This window comes from Rhinolophus sinicus, linkage group LG04, assembly GCF_036562045.2.
Source record: "Rhinolophus sinicus isolate RSC01 linkage group LG04, ASM3656204v1, whole genome shotgun sequence".
Lineage (NCBI taxonomy): Eukaryota > Metazoa > Chordata > Mammalia > Chiroptera > Rhinolophidae > Rhinolophus > Rhinolophus sinicus.
In genome coordinates, this window is record NC_133754.1 from 76,078,739 (window position 1) to 76,098,166 (window position 19,428).

General features: G+C 40.4%; 1 protein-coding gene across 3 annotated transcripts in view; it reads right to left on the minus strand.

The window, feature by feature from the left end:
- SNX25 (sorting nexin 25) overlaps positions 1–19,428 on the minus strand; it is a 99,713-nt gene that overhangs the window by 1,098 nt on the left and 79,187 nt on the right. For 2 of the 3 annotated variants that reach the window (XM_019736070.2, XM_019736071.2), the window contains exons 12-18: positions 17,189–17,329; positions 13,896–14,009; positions 9,485–9,649; positions 7,511–7,628; positions 3,760–3,826; positions 635–816; positions 30–130 (exon numbers count right to left, since the gene is read on the minus strand). In XM_019736070.2, coding sequence (XP_019591629.2) covers positions 30–130; positions 635–816; positions 3,760–3,826; positions 7,511–7,628; positions 9,485–9,649; positions 13,896–14,009; positions 17,189–17,329 — 888 coding nt within the window. Of the gene's footprint in view, positions 1–29; positions 131–634; positions 817–3,759; positions 3,827–7,510; positions 7,629–9,484; positions 9,650–13,895; positions 14,010–17,188; positions 17,330–19,428 lie in introns of those variants that run through there. The other variant, XM_019736072.2, reaches the window with a different exon arrangement.

Sequence of the window (19,428 nt, forward strand, 5' to 3'; positions counted from 1 at the left end):
AACCCTCTGGTAGGCTTGAAATTACTCACATATAACAGATGCTTATTGGCTCTTGTTTCTTGCAGTGCATTGAATATTTTTATTATACCATGACGGGCATTTTGCTGTCCAACAAGGCTCTGAAGAGTATCTGGAAAATTAAGTTTATATTCTGTGCTGTTATTGATAAAGTGCATACTGCATATTACATGATACATACACAATAAAGACACCGAGGCATGAGGAATATGAATGATCAGTTTTTTCAAACGTTTGAAGAGAAAATAAGTTTATTCAGAATTTTTCAACATAAGGCATTTATACAAACCACAATTTTAAATACATTGCTACCCAATTAAAAATTAAGCTCTCAAAACACTGTACGTTAGGATTTTTAAAGCACAAAATTTACTATCTGTTCTAAAACATTCTTCTAGTTAAAAGAAAGGATTATAACTAGTACTGTTCTTATTAAGATAATCAGTATAATTTCTTAGCAAGGGGCAAGACATGATTTAAAAGGAAAAAAGTGTGATCTTTTTCTTTTCACTGTAAATAGTATTTCCTGAGAAATAAAAATGAAAAAAGCCTTAATAGGGCTAATATTCCCTTTTTTTATCTTGGTACTTTTTCAAGATCAGAACTCAGGCCTCACCTGGAATGTTTTCAAGTAGCTTCTGCTGAGCTCTCTGTTTTGTTTCCTGACTTTCTTCTTTACTTCTGATTTTGGTTGGTGGTGCCAATTTCCCATTTGGCCAAAAAGCATCCCGGAAAACGTTGATGTAGTAAACCAACATCTGCTCACTGAAAATCCAGTTTACTGTGTCCCGAATTTGTCTTTTAAGAGAAAAATATTTCTTGGATGAGGTTTTTAACAAATATTATACTCTATTCTCAAAAGGTTTTTTAACAATGGGTAGGTTAAGATACAGCCTGGTCTAAAAGATTAATAAACTAGGAATTGTATTTTTAAACCCTGGCTCTGAAAGTCATTTTTTTATTTTGGTAATACTGAATCACCATTCATTCCTGGAGCTTACATTTTCATTGGTATTGACTTCTCCAAAAATTTAATATTTGCCATGCAGTCTCTTTCAATCTGTAAAGACAAGAACTGAGAGGAGACTGACTGATTTGTTTGAAGCTTGCAACTACTCTAACTGTGCACAGTACTTAATATACGAATTTTTCCAGGAAGTGTTATCAACAGAAAATATAAATCCATTGAAAGACTGTTAGAAGTGGTCTGAAAAACCCTCCTGAAGTCCTGGGAGAAAAACCAAGCTATTTCCCTAGCTTTCTCCTGTTGCTGCTATGGCAGATAATGCTGGGCAGAGTCCTCTGACCCAGGCGTCACATCTCACATGCTCACAAAGCAAAGGAAAAAAGACTACCCTTCTCACCACAAAGTGAAGGGCTGAAAACATACACTGCTGTCTAGCCATTGCAAATTTCCATGGGAATGCAAACTGGGCAGACATTTGACTTGCAGTTATAAATAAATGGCTTTTATCTGATTACCCAGGTCTTCCACACAACCCTATTTCATTAGTTATCAGTCAAATTCTAATCAACTATAGGATTTCTGCTGTCAAGAGACCAGTAAGCATAGTTCCAAGAGCCCAACAGTTGTTGTGAGGTTGGAAGCAGGAAGTCTCATTGTTGAAAAGGGGAAAGGGTTCATTTTAGACTGTTAGTAACAGAAAGACCTGAAATTTCAAGTTCAATTCATGAATAATAATAAATTTAAAAGCCCTTTAAGACTCTGATGTCCTAAGCATATTTTTAAAGGGACAATGTAAGGTTTTTAGAAATAGTATCTGAAATAAATGTTTTAAGCCGAGTACTTTGCAAAGTGACCAGTCACTACTGAAGTCTAAACTCTGTGAATCAAAACTATGTTAATTCTGTTTGTAACTGCATGTCTCCTAAGATACTTCCCATATTACTTAGAACTGTGAAATTCATATCTAGACCAAAAAAAAATTTTATTAATTTAATGGGACTTACATTTTAAGAGAGAACCTGCCAATCTGCCTGCCCACCTAAGAAAAATCTACATCAAAAGGCAGCCACCTTGTGTTTTCTGTAAGTCTTACTTTCAGGATACTCACTGGCATTACATGAAGAAATGAAGTAAGAAATGTCAATTTGCAACTTAAAATTATGTAAATGACTCTTACCAAAGGCCACCACCTAAGTATTTTCTATGAGTTTAGGTCTGACCTTCTATTAGCAAAACCATAGGAAGCTTTGAAGCAATTCTATTATGTGGCATTATAGTCGGTGTAAGGCAGGAGGCACATATTGCACTGCTGCTTGTTTTTATGATGTATCATCATCTGCTAAATGCAAAAAAGCAAAGGGCTGGGCAAGCTCCCTAATTCCTCTCCCTGGTCAAAAGCCCATTGAAACGTACAGCCTAATAATTCTTTATATGATTCCTCTCCTCCAGCCCCGTGAAAATAACTGCCAAATGTATTCACCACTCACAAACTGCAGCTGCTCATTTTATAATTAAGAGCTAATATCATAAACAGGAGCAAGGAAAGTATGAATGATCTGCTGAAACTGAAAAGAAAATAAATTAGCAAGTCTGTGGAGTACTGAGAAAAATAGGGCCATTCTGGAAATCTCTTTATTCAAGGTCTGTCAATACGAAGGTTAAGAGGTTTGCCCTAGATTAAAACTATGTTAAACAGGCCATTTTCCTGATTAAAACAAAAGTCCTTGATATTAACTCAAAGAAATCACTAACACCATTTTTTTTCAAATCTTAGAAATAAATAGAAGTAAACTTTTGTTATGATAATAAGCAAATATGTCTATTTGCTAATGAATAAAAAGATAACATGTTTTGTTTCCCATAAAAATTTGTAAGATTTATATGGCAAAACTATCACATTAACCTTGTATCTATGTTTGACAATTAAATTAGTCTTTCATTTGGAAAAATCTGATTAATTTCATCTTAAAACATAGCTGCTGTACAAAAAAGTGATTCTCCCCCCCTTATTTTTAGCAGTTGGCTTGCATTTTTATTGTGCAAGAAAGTCATCTTTATCTCCTGATGAATACTGGGTATGGAATTAAAGTTTTAAGTATATGGATAATGTAATATTAGAATATAATGGCTTATAATAGTGCTACCTGATACATACATACACACCCCTGATGGATACCTGGATATTAACTAACAAAAAGAATTACCATTTTAATGTTACTCGACGCTAAAAAATACTGGGGGTGCCAAAAAACGTACACACATGACTTACATTCATCTTTTGTTATCAGTAAATTTTGAGTATTACAGTTTTAATACAGCTTTTTCCTTTCTTAAAATGTATATAAATTTTTTTGGCACCCTTTGTACATATGGTTTGCATTTCCCTCCAAGTAAATAGCTACCACGTGAGGCTCATTATACTTCCATTTGGCTTAAAGTCTAAGCCTTAACCTCATTTCTATCATGTGACATAAAAACACTGTCCCCAAGATACTCAAACCAGTTATCAGAATCAAAGGAGAATTTTATAGATGGAATCTTCTGACCCTCATCAATCAGAAGGGTGGAACTAGCCCAAGCTTTTAGTCCACCATGCATTCTGTGGGAAAAATTCTATCAGAAATCTGTATCCCTATCCAATCTTAGAATCAGAAACAAGAAGAGAAAGCAAAATACCTTCAGTTAAGAGGGATCCCTGGCAATTACACCACAGGTTAATTTGACTGTTAAGGCAGAGTAGGCATGAATTCAAATATTAATTTTGTGCAACTCACTTGTTGATGGTTCTTCCAAAAGTGACCTGAACAAGAGCAATTAATGTTCTTCTCACCCATTTAAACACTAAAATATAAGCCAGAGGAAAAGTATTATCACAGGATACCACAATTATGACATTTTCATAGCTGCGAAAGCATAAATCTTACCACTTAACACAATCTGATTTACTGACGGCTATGACATCTGCAGAATTTGGGTCTAGGTTAGCAAACTTCTGCCCAAGAAAATTCTTCTGACTAAACTTTCATTTGCTACCAAGAAACTGGTAAGATGAGAGCTGAGAGTTTTTTACTGCTTTTTAATGCTTAAGCAACAGCTGAGCTAGCAAGTGAAAATAATACTTTCCTTCATGTCTGTGCCTGGGTTACTGACAACATATCTGTTTTCCACTTAGCAGACAGTACAGTACAATTCCCATTTTAGATTTCTGTCTGGCTTGTTGAAACCAGTTTTCTAACACATTCCTCTGAATGAGAGATGTGTAGTCAATTGTTGACAAATATTTTGAAATATTAATGAATTGATGGGGCCTAACTGCTCCCACTTGAATAGCAGTTTGTAGATCATCGTGTGCTTTTATATACTTCATGGCTTTGGGGGAGGAAAGGTGAACCTCAAAGAGCCAGGCTCCTGAGGGGGATGTGAATTCAGTACTTCCCTGTCTGCTCGCTGCCTAGAGCTGGGCATAAGTTACCTTCTCTGGGCCTCGGTTTCTTCACCTGCAAAGGAACAGTATTAACATGTGCCTCTTTTGCTCTGACAGTTGTCAGTATTTTGTGTGAAAGAGCGTTGTGAAGGGGTCTACAGATCTAAACTTTTATCATTAACTTGGAGACACATTTTTACAGGTATAGAATATGAATATAAACCAAAAGAGGACAAAGAAATGTGGTGAGGATGTTTTAGAACTGCGAATTGGAATCTAAACCCAATTTTCCACTTATGTATTCACCTGCATTCACTGATGTGTTTAGCTACTGACACATGAGCAAATGAGGAATTCAGACTTGACTATAAGGGTGCCAAGATTTCATGGTTCCCGCACCAGTAAGAAAACCTAAAGGAAGAAATTGTCAAACACCTCCGTAAAGGGAAGACACACAAACAAAAATCAACAATTCCCATAGACTTGGTACTAGACTTTAAAACATCCTAAGGTCACTTCTAACTTTTTAAGTGGGTCTAAATGTCAAGTTAGTGTTGTTAAATCTTTCAAGAGTCAAGTTTTAGAGTTGGGCCCATACCTTAAAAGTGCCTTAAATTTTTTATGGAATTCAGAGCACGCTGCCAGCTTGCAGATTTGTTCATTTGAGGCTGGCATTTAGGCTTGAGGAGCATATCTGTCAGTGCTGATAACTTCACTCTGCCTTTGTAGGGCAAGAGAGGGTTAGCTCACACCCAGAGGGTCTGAGGACATGTGCAATTCTCGAAAGAATGCCTGTCACCGGAGGGACTGGTTATACATTTTTTAAAGGGCTATATTATTACCGGTCCCATTTTGTACACTGAACTAGAGCAGGAACCAAAAATGGCTGTGCTCCAAATTCTCTCCCATCACTGATACCTCCTTACTCTACTACTTTTTCCTCTCCTTGCCCACCCCACATACAAAGCCCCATTACTCCTTCCAAGGACTCATTTGTTCAAAGCCACAGAGGCAGCTGCAGCAATACTAGATTTTGCTGATGGCAAAGATATCACATCTCATTAAAATGTTCTTTTTTTTCCCTTCTGAAATGTCACTAGCAAAACTAAATATGCTTCTGAACAGGCATGTGATGGAGGAAATGCATGTTGCAAAGATAGGATTTTGAGCCCCACGTGTGCCCTAAATGGCTCTGCCACCTCCACCACAAGTCTTAACCTCTTTACCGCAAAGAACACACACTGACAAAAGGGTAAGATGGTGTTTCCTCATTTTTATCAACTCTATGGGAAATTGGGAGGCTTCACAATTTAATGGGCTGGATTTCACAGAGGAAGAGTCAGAGTTAGGGTGGAACACGAGTGTGTTCTGCCTGTGCTGAACCAAGCCGAACACCAGTATTTATCTTAAAAGTGTCTAAACTATGGAATAGCTATAGCTTTTTCATCTGAAAGGATCTTTAATATGTGGATAAGACTCTCTCATATGGATATTTCTTAAATTTAACTATCCCCCAGTTCTGAAGTTTAGCTCAGTTCCAATTTTTTATTATTGAAATTCTGCTAAAGGGAACATCTTTATATATAAATTTCTGCTTGTAGTTTCAAATTGAATTGTGAGTTACATTTTTGCTTTTTCCATTGCTTAATGTGAGTTACATTTTTGGAACCCTTATATGGTAAATTCACTTAAGGAAGAATCTACATCCGATATATTTTTGTTTCCCCTATAGAACTGTCTCAAAAGCATATGCTCCCAAAGTGTCTGCTGATTGTTTTAGCTTCGGCTTAGTTAAAGAAACAGTTCAATGACCAAAATAATTCCAGCACTTAAACTTTTCTCGCCTATTCATTCCTCAGTGCACGCACCCAGACATTTTATTGATCACCTACTATGGTTCAGGCATTGTAGTAGATAATGAGGATTAAAAGACACACAGACATGCTTGAGTTTATAAGAGCACTTGAAATTTCTTCATCTGCTAATAATTCTTTAAGTAACATGTTGAGGGAAGCTGCACTTCCTATTAAGACCGACTCCTGGCCCACCGCCTTTGCCCCAGGGGAAAAGATGCTAATATGAGTGGACACAGCCCAGGATAGTCACAGGGCAACTTTTTACTAGTTGGTGGCATTATTATGCCTTGTGAACGCTTGCTCCTCTCATGTGCTTCCTCTCTGGGTGGTTGGCTGGGCCTGGAGGCACCACCATATCTCTAGCTAGCGCAGTGGCCCCAGGTATGACCAAGTATACTGGTCTCACGACTTAAGAGTGTTGCGGGCTGTGGAAGGTGTGGGTGAGCAGAGTCCTATCCAGGACTCAAGACTAAGCCAAGTCGTACAGTTTGCCCTTTCACTCAATCAAGTACTGGCTTCAGGAGAAAGGCACCTGTGTATTTTTGACCATGTTTCTTCTAAGTACATCTCCCTCAAGAATGACTAGGGTAAGAGTTCTCAACCTGGGTACTACTGTCATTTGGGAAAGGCTGTCTTTGTCATGAGGGGCTCACCTGCGGATTGTAGGAAGTTTGGCAGCGTCCCTGGCGCCTACCTACTGGATGCCAGTAGCACCATCCCAAGTTGTGAAAACCAAAAATGTTTCCAGATATGTATTGCCAAGTGTCCCCTAGGGGACAGAATTCCCCCACCCCTCCAAGGATAACTAGGGAAAGAAAGGTGGTTGAAAAGCAGGGCTGAGGCATTTCTGCGTGCCTGGCCAGAATACTACCTCAATAACACCCAACCTCACCTTTAACAGCAGGGCGCTTCATCTGCTATGCAAAACTCTTCATACCTTCTGGTGATAAAGCAACGAGACTAGGCTAAGTCACATAAAAAGGAGTTCACAGCATTCTCCCTTTCTCTATTCAGAGGAATGTGGTGTGGGACAAATCAGGACCATAATCCATGAGTACAGAGATGATATCTCTTAGGGTTGTATCCTCAGAACCTACCATAGTATCTGGTTGGCACTTAGAAGTAGTTGCTAAATGAATGAATGAATATAAATACATACCTGATTCAGGAATAAAGGGATATTAAATGTGTGTGGGTATAACCACTTAACTGAAAATACCACTAAGTAATAACAAAGAGGCTTACTTCCTCGGAGTTCAAAAATCTCCCCAATCAACATGAAACATGGTTCAGCCAAGGCGTCTTTCCTCCCGTCCACATCATCACCATAATCTGACAGGTCGCTGTCCTCCTCTATCTCCTCCTGGGGGTATCGAAAAATAATAGGAAGCAGGTTGTTTACCTGAAAGTTGGTAAAGTGGTTCTCCTTCGTGTAAATTCCAAACTATGTGCTCATATTTCAACCTTACATAATTCCCCAACTTTCCTACATGCAGATATTTATGCGTTTTCAATATAGAAGGCAAGATGTATCGAACCTCAGGGAAAAACATGATCTTAAAGCCTTATACAAGGTTTAAAGTAATTTTGAAAAACTTCTGTCACTGTATTAACAAGGAGTGCATTAGGAGACAACAAAAATAGTTTTCTAACCATTTTGAGTTTTAAATGCTAAGGGGATTTTAACTCAAATGATTTTGAATTCACTGTTTTTAAAAACATGTATATTTTAAAGTAATTTAGTTATTTTTAAAGCTCTGATTCAAGCTTTTATTCTGTACTTCAGCTAGTCTCATTTCCGGATCTGCATATCAGCAAGTTTCAGTTCGAAACTCATTCTATGCCAGGCGCCAGGCTAATGCCAACGAGGGTGGTGTGGATCCGGACTTCCAGGGGCCACGGCTCTCTGGGAGGCTGACAAATACCCCGTAGCTGTGTCTACAAGCAGGTGCTCTGCTGTGGTAAAGGTGCAAGCACTAGGCAATGGGGGGACAGCTGAGAAAGTTCCCGCTAACGTGCTGCGCAGAGAGGAAACGGTCCTGCATTGACAGGACGTTGGGGGACTGGCTGAGCAGAAGGAAGGACTGAGAAGTCAAAGGCAGGAGGAGTTCTCTAAAACTTCTCAGCTTTGCAGGAAGTCCAGCGACATCAAATGCCGCAAAAGGTAGAAGAAGGTGAAGACTGAGGGGAAGCCACTGGCACTCACCTTCAGAGAATAATTTCACAGAGAGACTGAACCAGAATGTAAATTCTAAGGGTTTGGGAACACATGGGAGTTATTGGAGGTAGCCAGACATTACACATGTGGCCACGAAGGGAAGAGGTGGGCGAGACGCTTGGGAGGGAGGCAGGTTTACAAACAGGCCTGAATGCTGGTGTAGATATGCTCTGTGCTATACACTGATTTCTCCTGCCAGCTCAGAATGCAGTAACACAGCCCACTCCTTTTCGTCGTCAGTTCCTTCTGTTCAAACTTATTAAAGCAATCCTGGTGAAGAGGCAGGGGCATTTGGCAATGAACTAGGGAGACGTCAAATTTCGGAAATGGTCTCGTGCGATTCTCTGGAGAGCCAAACAAGGGGCTTCAGTGGCCTAAATGTGAGTTAGGAGCGTACTCTGGAGGGCAGCCTGACGTCCAGAGTATAAGATGGCAAACGTCTGCAGTCTCCATTTCATTCCTTTTCCCCAACATATCACTGCTAGATTCATCCTGCTTCAAAATATTCCATGGCTTTCCACTCCCTGAGAAGAAAGTCTCAGCTCCTCAGGCTGGCAGGTCCTTGGCCCCTTCTACTCTCTGCCTGATCGCCCGCCGCAGAAACCCTCCCCTGTAGCCCAACGACCCGCTGACTGTCCTGCCAACACAGCCTCCCCTCCTTCAGTACAAACTCCAGCTCCTCCATAATGACGGCCCCTTCCCCAGGGACTGTCTTGTCCGCCTTGTGTACAGGGGCGCCTAAGAACTTCCCTTCCACATGTCACTCAACTACCTTGTTATCCTTAATCCTTTCACTTCTGTATCTTAAGGCTTCCAAGTGACTTGTAGGGGACCACACGTAGATGTCCGAGACATGACAGCGACAGTAACTGAAAATGGCTGTCTCTGCCTTTTCCCCATCAGTAGCGTGCTTTCAGCAAATATCTGTTACTGCACACGGCCTTCGAAAAGACCTGAGCTTCACTATGTCCATTAAATGGTACCACCTTTAGACAACTCACCTCCTGATGCGAGAAGAAGTCACGAGGAAGTCTTTCCAAAAATGAGGATAATGAAAAAGTGGGTTTTTTCCCCTGCACATCAATAACCTTGAGGTAGTCAGGAGAAGGGCTCAAAAAGGCATAAAGTGCTTCGCTCTGATATAGCTTTTCATCTGAAAGCAAATTCTGTGGAAGGAAGAGGATTAAGTACTCCGATATGGGAACACGTCTGCTGCGGGAGCCCCGAGCCCAGGCAACCAAGGGAATTTACTTTCATTATAATTCTGAACCTAAAACCACTTCCCTTTCCTGCTGAAATAAAATATATTAGACCAATTCCCAGTGATCGTGATGGCAACCCATCGTCTCTGGTGGGGTGGAGTTCCCTCATCATTCTGTATATAGGAGATACTGTGCAGACAACAGAACTCACGCTGGCTTGCACTGGTCAGTGCAACAAAGAATTCTTACTTTGCACACAGCTCACAGATGCAGAGACCACCGATTCTGAAACTGCCACTCATTTGTGCTTGAACAATTTACATATTTGCACATTACACAACGATACCACTCGACCACCCTTTTATGGCTACATTCAGATTTTGTACATCAGCTGAAAAACGAACTCTGAGTTGTCACATGGTGGCACTGCCTGCCAGGTAATAGTTTTATTTCACTCTGCTGCCATCTTCCAAGTAGAGCTTGTTTACATCATTACATAACTGTTTTTATTGGCCCTTAAACTGGAAATTTCCTAAAATCCTTTATGTACTTATCTGGCCTTAGAAGAGAGGAAGGGAGAACATAAGTCAAGTTTGTTTATGTACAAGCAAGTGCCACTGATCAGTAAAACAATAAAATTGACTGCGTGACCATAAGTAGATTTAAAGGTTTAGTATTAAAAGATACAGAGTTTAGGAATAAATAAAGCCATGGGAAATGTTGCTCCATCGATGATGTAGCCCCCTTGGGGGAGACGGGACACTGGGGAGCACACGGGGCTTCAGGTAACAGACACTGGGGTGGGAGAAGAGGTTAAGTTCTAGTTCAAGAGGACCTGGTCCGTAATGTCCACATTCTATTTATTCAGAAGAAGGCTGAAAATGGACGAATTCCGTGGTCCTCCCTAGAATGAGCACCTCCGAGAGGACCCAACACCGCCATCGTCGGGTTTCCAGCGGCTGTCGGCTTCACGTGTCCTACAGAAGACTGGCCTGAGATGGGCAGGTTCTGCCTCAGACGGAGGGAAGGAAATTGAGGGGGATGGGCCGTTGGTGTCACTACGGCCTGCCCTGGTCCCTGAGCCCAATAGATAGGCCTTTACTCCTCTTCCAGAGTATTAAATGTTCAGTTGTAAGTCAGGATGGATTAGGAACAATGAGAGAGTCTCCCCCTAAATTAATTTCCTTTAGCTAATCGACACTCCAACATTATTTTATAAAATAGCAGGAAATGATAACTAATGGTAAGCGTCAAACTGTACACAATCAATACAGAGAAGGGAATCACTAAGGATTCATAAGTCTTTGGCCTAAATTACATTCTGTTATGTAGGAAAATAACCATATTATGTATGTTGACAAGTTAGAAATGTTCTCAAAGGTTATGTCTGTGGGGCAAGGTATAATTGGGATTTTGTCATTTTTCAGCTCTCTGAGAATGGTATCCCATCCCATCTCCTCCCAGCACACACTCAGAGCATGTTACTCTGTTCTCGTGGAGATCTAAGATACTATTCCGTGGCTGACCGAGCATCGCGTGACACAGCACGTGCACACCCAGAAGAGGGACAGAGCACCCTGGGGGGAAACGGCTGGAGTGAGGGGCACGTGTACATGAGGAATGAAAAGATGGCTACATACCATGTTAGGAATGACGTAGGAAATAAGTGATGGCACAGCCAAGAATGATTAGCTCGATCAGTAAATGTCTGCATTATTGGTATGCCTCAGTAGGGAACCATATGTCATATATAAACATTCATGTACACAGACAATCCGTGGAATCCTTTTTTCCTGTGGACCTATTATAACAGTATCTGCCTTTCAGACTAAACATTTTGCATCTTGTTTTTCCTATTTGCAGTTGGTGGGATAATATTTTGAAACTACGGTCTGCTCTATAACCTACCTAAGTATGTTGATTAGTTAGCACTTTCAAATAAAATCTTGAGGAAACGAAAAGCAATTTAAACCATTATTTCCTGACTTAAAATCCTCTTGATTAAAAGACAAATGGACACTTGAGACCACCGTTTCATCTGGCTTAGCTGCAGATACTCTTGCCCTCGGTCATGCCCACACCACCCACCAGCAGGACGCCAGTGCTGTTTGTGTTGGCACACAGCAGAACTCACTAACCCATCTCCATCACCATCGTCCAATAAGGGCACATCTGAGCCCTCCCTGCACCCCCGAAAGTGCAGGCATGAGTGCAGTCTCTGCAGCACAACAGGAAAGCTGGCTGAAAGGCTGGGAAGACCAAACAGACAGACTGAGACCCTCCTCCACAGCAGAAGCTGGAAGGAAACCAAAGAGTCGCTAGAGGATGCCAAAGGCACACATCTGCGGCTTATAAATCTTGGATTTTGAGTAACATATATTTGTTTCACAAACAAGATGTTTAATTCATCTGAATGACTTAATCAGGTATTATGCTTGAGTGGGTTTTCTATTTCTTAGACATTCCAATCGGCAACACAATGGTAATACTTCAATTTTAAATTCTCTCCCGTAAGAGCATTTAAAGATTAATGATTCTCTACTCCAGTTCTGCCATAATTGAACTTGGAAAGTTTCTCAAAAGTGTAATTACTTTCTTTCTTGAGGGAAATATATGTATATACATATATAAATATATATATACATACATATATATGAATATATTCATATATATGTATATATGTATACATCTGTATATACGTATATGAAAGAGAGAAAGAGGAAGAAAAAGATATAAATATACACGTATGACAGAAAGAGACTAACACTTTCAAGGCAACTCTAGTTTAAATGTATCTATTTTAACTATGATCCATATTTTTGACTCAAGGGTTATAATATTTTAATGTAGCCTTTACTATGAATTTGGCAAATCCATTATCAAAAGTCTCTGGACTTCTAGCTACTACTGCATAGGCAAAGTGTTTTACAAGGCAATGTTCCATCCCCCCGAAAACTATAAGGGCTTTGGGGTCCATGGTTTGAGTACCTTACCTATACTTTCAATACAGAGGGCCCAGCTAAGGAAAAAAACCAAATAGTGGTTACAACTGGGGATGGCATATCTTTGTCTGGTCTATTCTCTAAAAGCAGACTGAAGAAAAACAAAACGTTTAGAGGAAATTAGGAAACTATCTTGCCAAAGATTTCTTAGCAAGCACAAAAAGCATTAACCTTAAAAGAAAAAAGTGATAAATTGGACTAAACTGAGAACTTCTGTTCATTAACAGAAATCATTAAAGAGAGCAAAAAGGCAATCCACGAAAAGGGAGAAAATATTTGCAACACACACTGTCTGTCAGGAGACACACATCCAAAACCCACACTAAACTCCTACAAAGCGATATGGAAAAAACAGGCAACATCACAAAAAGTTAGACACAACGTGAACAGACACCTCACGAAAGAAATTATCCAAATGGCCGAAACATATGGCCTGGTGCTCAATCTCATTAGTCACCAGGGAAAGAAATGCAAGTGAAAACCACAGTAAGACACCAGTCCACATCCACCAGAATGGCTAAGTGTGGGTGAGGAGGTGGAGAGTCAGGCCCTTACACACTGCTGGTGAGAGTGTAAAACTGCTACAACCACTAGAAACCCAAATGCCTCGGTATTACCCAACATACATTCCCCGAAGGACAAGAACTATAAATGCATGGAAGCACACTTCATATAGCCTCCAACTGGAAACTGTGCCAACGCTCATCAGCGACAGGAGGAACGGGCTGTACTGTACGCACACAATGAGAAACCTATACAACAACGAGAACAAAATGATCTAGACTAACACAGCACTATCAGTTAAATCTCATGAACATAATGTAGAGTGAAAGAAGTCAGACACAAAGGAGTCCCAATACTGTATGATTCATTATATAAGATCCCAAAACAACGTGTTGTGAGAAGTCTGCATCGTGGTTACCTTTTGGGGGAACAGTGACAGGAAGCTGGACGGACGGCAATGTTCTGTTTCTCAGACAGGGTGCTAGTACAAGGGGTGTTCAGTTTGTGAAAATGGAGAAAGTTGAACACATATTGGCATTTTTTTGTATGCATAGTATACTTTAATTACAAAACAAAAAGATACTTTGAGGATCTGGCATGGCCTGTGAGAACAGGAATTTAATGAGCAAGCTCTTAAAATGATGACAGTTTAACCCAAAATAACTACTTCTTCCTCTCATATCTAAAAGTTTTGAGTTGCTTACCTGTAAAAACTTATTTAATTGATTCTTTGATTTTTCCATAAACTTTTGATCTATAGATTTGAAAGGCAGCTTGCTGAGAGAAGGCAACTGGACTTTTTTTAAAGACGGGAAACACTGTGGAGAAAAAATAAAATTAAATGTTGGTATCTCGAAATTACATTTTAACCTTAAAAAGAGATTTAAAATTATAATCAGAACAAACCAAGTATCGTCCTCCTACACTCACTCCTCCGAGATTTAAGATCTTGAAAATCTAACCTAGTCTAATCAGGTTCAAGGAATTTGAAGAAATGGGATGTTTGATGATAAAAAGCTAAAGCTCATCCCTAGACCCATGAATACCCAGAAGCTGGAAAGTCCTGAAGTCATGCTGATAAAATGGATTTGCGGCCGGCCCGGTGGCTCAGGCGGTTGGAGCTCCATTCTCCTAACCCCGAAGGCTGCCGGTTCGATTCCCACATGGGCCAGTGGGCTCTCAACCACAAAGTTACCGGTTCAACTCCTCGAGTCCCACAAGGGGCAGTAGGCTCTGCCCCCTGCAACTAAGATTGAACATGGCACCATGAGCTGAGCTGCCTACCGGATGGCTCAGTTGGTTGGAACGCATCCTCTCAACCACAAGGTTGCTGGTTCAACTCCCGGCAAGGGATGGTGGGCTGTGCCCCCTGCAACTAGCAACAGCAACTGGACCTGGAGCTGAGCTGCGCCCTCCACAACTAAGATTGAAAGGACAACAACTTGACTTGGAAAAAAGTCCTGGAAGTACACACTGTTCCCCAATAAAGTCCTGTTCCCCTTCCCCAATAAAAAAGAAATGGATTTGCACAATATGTGCAATACGCTAGGTATGGACATCTGGCTCACAGGAGAACGTGTTTTATTTGCAACATCTCTGTAAAAGGTGTCCAAGTTGACAAAAGACAATGGAAAGGAAAAAAAGACTTGGGCTGTAGCTACTGCCTTTAATGACAACCTGCAGAATGTGAGTATATTAATCATAATAAAATATGTTAATAAATCACAACAGACTTCCCTTTGCAGATTAAGTTCTACATTCCACCAGACACTGTGAGAGAAGCTTGGCATGTGCAAGAGCTCTCGGAGTTGGGAATTAGCATTCCATTTTATACACGAGACAATGAGAATCAGGATTAGAACCCAGGGTAATCTGACTATAAATAAAGTCTGTTCTCTTTATGCCAACTCCCACAGGACTGCCAGTCTGCCCCTCAGGCACTAAGAAGACAGTGGATTTCAAATGTTCCAGGTGGCCCCATTTGAATATGCTTTATGAAATCAAGTGGTATTGAAAAGCAAGTGAGCAGAGTTTGGCTGCCACCGCTTTTACTCCTGTTGTCATCATCAGGGTCACAGCAGTGCCCCTGTCAGCCTGGCGACAACAAGAGAGGGCACGTAACAAGTTACTTGGAACAACAAGAGAATGTAAGTGCTTCTGGTGGTGGAAAAGGAAAACCTGGCCTTTCCTACACAACCCACTAAAGCACCTCAAGTATAACAGCACACACCCATGTATCAATCAGGGCCCAAATTCAGGGTTAAAATTTTAGAGAAATGAAACAGGCAGTGAAAACTGGAAGGGAAGATCAAAATCACCAGGGACCTGGAAAGGTGTTTCCTGTCACAGCTGTCAGCAAGCAGGGTTCTTCCAAAAAGTGAAAACTCACACGATAGGAAATACCAAGGGTAAGAAAGAAACCAGTAATCAGGCCATAGGTGAGGAAAGGTGACAATGAGACAAAAGGGCAGACATGGAATTGTATAAGGTTTGTTTCCTCTAGTGCTACAGCATAATTGTTTTGATTTTCAAAGAACATTTTATTTTCCACGTTCATTTTATTTCAAAATCTCTCCTAAATTTATCTCCTGTTTTTATCAGCAACTAGACTGATACTAAACTTTGGTTTCACAATGGTTTGCCACAGGGCAAATGATGCATTTTTCTGTAGTGTCAATATCACTCAACAATTTTGGGAAAATTTATTCTTATATTAAAATAAATATTTTGCATTCACAATGCTAGGGTGACCATAGTCTACTTGACGTTCAGTTTTGGCCACTAGCCTTTTAAAAGCAGTACAAGTTATAGCATTTAGAAGTTAGTGATTAAAAGGATTTAAAAAATCACCGTAGGAGTAAAGGTTATAGGAAACCTATATTTCATCTGCAGAAGAGGTCTGAGATGTGACCATAGGGTTTTACTAGTAAGAGTTCATTTTGAGTGTGAGATAAATGGACCTAAATGAAAGTAGAAGTGATTGAAAAACTGTTTAATTGCTGGGGTAAAGGGCAAACACCTCCAGTAGAAGAAGAGTTAGAAAAGATGCAACTCCTGAGAAAAATGGCAGAATAATGAATTAAAAGTAAGACAACCCAGATTCTAATCCTGGTTTGGCCACTATGTGTATATCTTATGATAAGTCCATTCAGCTCTCTGGGATCAGTTTTCCTCGTCTATCAAATGAAAGAATTGACTTAGATTAGTGGCTTTTGAACATTTTAACTGAAACACACAGCAGGAAATACATGCCACTTTGCAACCCATAATGCAAATGCGTATATGCATATATTATATATATATACACACACATATAAAACTGAAATAAACCTTCTATAAAACAATGCTCATTACTATTACTACTACTGATAACACAATAATGTTTATTATGTGCCACACATTCTTTTAAATGCTTTGTATTCATTTATTCCGTTAATTCTCACAACTCTGTGAAGTAGGTGCTATCAATATTTGTATTTCATTGATGAGGAGAAAGAGGCACAAAGAGACAGAGTGACAAATCCCAGGTCATATAGTAGTAAGTAGTCAATCTAGGATCCAAACTCGAGCAGTCTGGCTGGAGTTTGTGCTTTCAGCATAACACTTTACTGACTCCCCAATTTTTTGTGATGGAATCCAGTATATTCTATTCTCATTCTATTGCTGCCACCCACAGTGGATTTCACTGTGGCCCTAATGGGTCACAACTGGAAGCTTTGAAACCACTCAATGATCCCTGGCTCTTCCAGATCTGGGGTTTTCTGGGGCTCCATTCACAATGGAGATCACACAATTATCTGTCCTGCAGGACTGAGACTAGATGAGATGGTTTGCTCGATGAGTAAATTTCCAAATGTCAGGCTGGAAATGCCGCTTTGGCAGTATCAACAGCAAAGGAGAAAGATTAATCAGTTTCCTTATGGGTGAAAATTGAAATGAGCTCTTGCACCTCTTCTTGCTCAGTAATTCTAAACCTTGTGTTCATGAGTATTCATACCTCACTAAGTTTCCGGTGTAAATTCTGAAACTCACTGAGCCTTCTGGGGACTGTCCAGTTCTTAGTTTCAACTCCTCCAACTTCTTGTAAGCTTACCATGACAAAGTAACAGGGCATTTGCTCACCATTCTCTTCTGTAACCTTGGAAAACAAAACAAACACAACAGCAAACAGCATGGTGAGCAGATGTGGTAGGCAAGATTTTTAAGTGTCCTCCAAGAGTCCCCTCCCCCTGGTGTGTATGTCCTGCATAATCTCTGGGACTGTGAATATGATGGGAGATGATCTGGATGGGCCTCACCTGATCACATGAGCCTCTTTAATAATAAAAACAGAGAGATTTCTCTGGCCAGTAGTGGAAGAGGAAGTCACAAAAAGTGGAAACACCAGAAGGATTCGACATGTTGTTGCTAGCTCCAAGACGGAGACGGATACGTAGAAAGGATCTGGGAGTACTTCTAGGAACTAAGAACAACCGCCAGAGGACAGCAAGAAACAGAGACCTCAAGTTCTACAACCTCGGGAATTGAATTTTACCAACAACCTGAATGAACTTGGAAGTGGATTTTTTCCCCACCGTCTCTAGACTGGAACTCAGTCTGGCTAACATCTTGATTTCAGCCTTATGATACAATGAACAGAGAACCCAGTCATATCGTGCTGGACTTCTGACCTACAGAATTGTGAGCTAATAAATGGGCATTGTTTTAAGCCATGAATTTTGCGGTAATTTCTTATACAGCAAAAGAAAACTAACATAGCAGACTTAACATTCTAACATTCTACATTTCCTTGAAAAAACAAATTAACAGCAAGCAAATAGGTGTGAGATATACCAAAATGTCTCTCAGAGAAGGATGAGCATTTCCCCAGTTTAATTTCAGAATTCAACAAACCATGATTTCTATTTTCATGACATTTTACACTGGGAGACATAATGTCCTCTACCAATTTGGATAATTCATAAACACACACACACACACACACACGATAATTCAGAATCAGCCATTATTATACTTAACACAAATAAATAAAAGAAGAAACAAAAGGAAGTACATTGAATTTAAGCTTGAATTAGTACAACAAATTGAATTAGAAAGAAAGAGCCAATAAGAAAGGCAAAGGAAAGAGAAGTAAGACTTACTGAGCACCCACTGAGCCCTGTGAGGTAGGACTATTACCCCTCAGGAAAGATGGCGGCAGTGGAGGCACAGACAGGGCCAGTGACTTTCCTAGGCTCACATACCTAGTAAGTGGGTCATCCAGTATCAGACAGCAGGAGAGTCTGGGGAAATATAAACACATCTACACATTCCCAGGTGGGCCTACTTGGTGAACTTTGGCAGGGAGGTGACCCCTCTGTGTCCATTCCATTATCTTTTCAGTACCAAGGTGGCACGGCAATCTCCTGAGTAATGACTGATTACCAGGGCAAAGTGTCGTGTGAGGGTTTTTCCGCCTTTCCTCCCTCCTTCCCTCAGTGTTTGCCTTTGGAAGATGATTTTAATAAACTGTGAAATGTCAGAGGCAGCTCTAGGCAAAACTGAGAAGATGACAGAAGTTGTGTTCTTTCCCTCTCCCAGGCCTCCTCTACTATCTCTTGACATTACATACCCTGAGCCTGCCTACCCTCTCCCTAGACTTCCATTCTCAAGACAACTCCATCTGGAATCATCAAGGGTTTCTGTATGGTATTTCAAGGTTAAGTACAACCTCCCCTGATCCACTGCCCCTTACCTCCCTCAAAAAAGGTTACCTTCCCTGCAGCTTACCTTCATGGGAGTGCCAACAAGTGCCAGAGACATACTAAGAGCACTTGGCTAAACTCTCATGTAATGCGTGCGCTTTCCGGGTGGCTCTTAGAGAATGTGCTTTGTTTTGCTCTCTAATATAGAGAATAATTCAAGAGTATGAATGTTAAGCCTTCCTCCCCAGTACATGGCCAGCCACTGGGATGACAAAGGCAGAGACGAACAAAGATAAGCTGGGCAGATAGGCCCTTGCAAATCTAAAGAGTTGAGTATTTGACAAGCCATTTGAAACAATGATGAGGCAAAACATTAACACTGTCTTACTCGGGATTTTGTTGTTGCGCATTTTGTTGTTTATATGGTAGACATGACCTTTCTCTCTGGGTTTCAAGGTGAATGACAGATAGCAGTCAACACTAAGAGCATAAATGCCTATAAGCATCTTCCCTTTCAATGAAATTACTTTTACAGACAAAAGAAAAGGATACA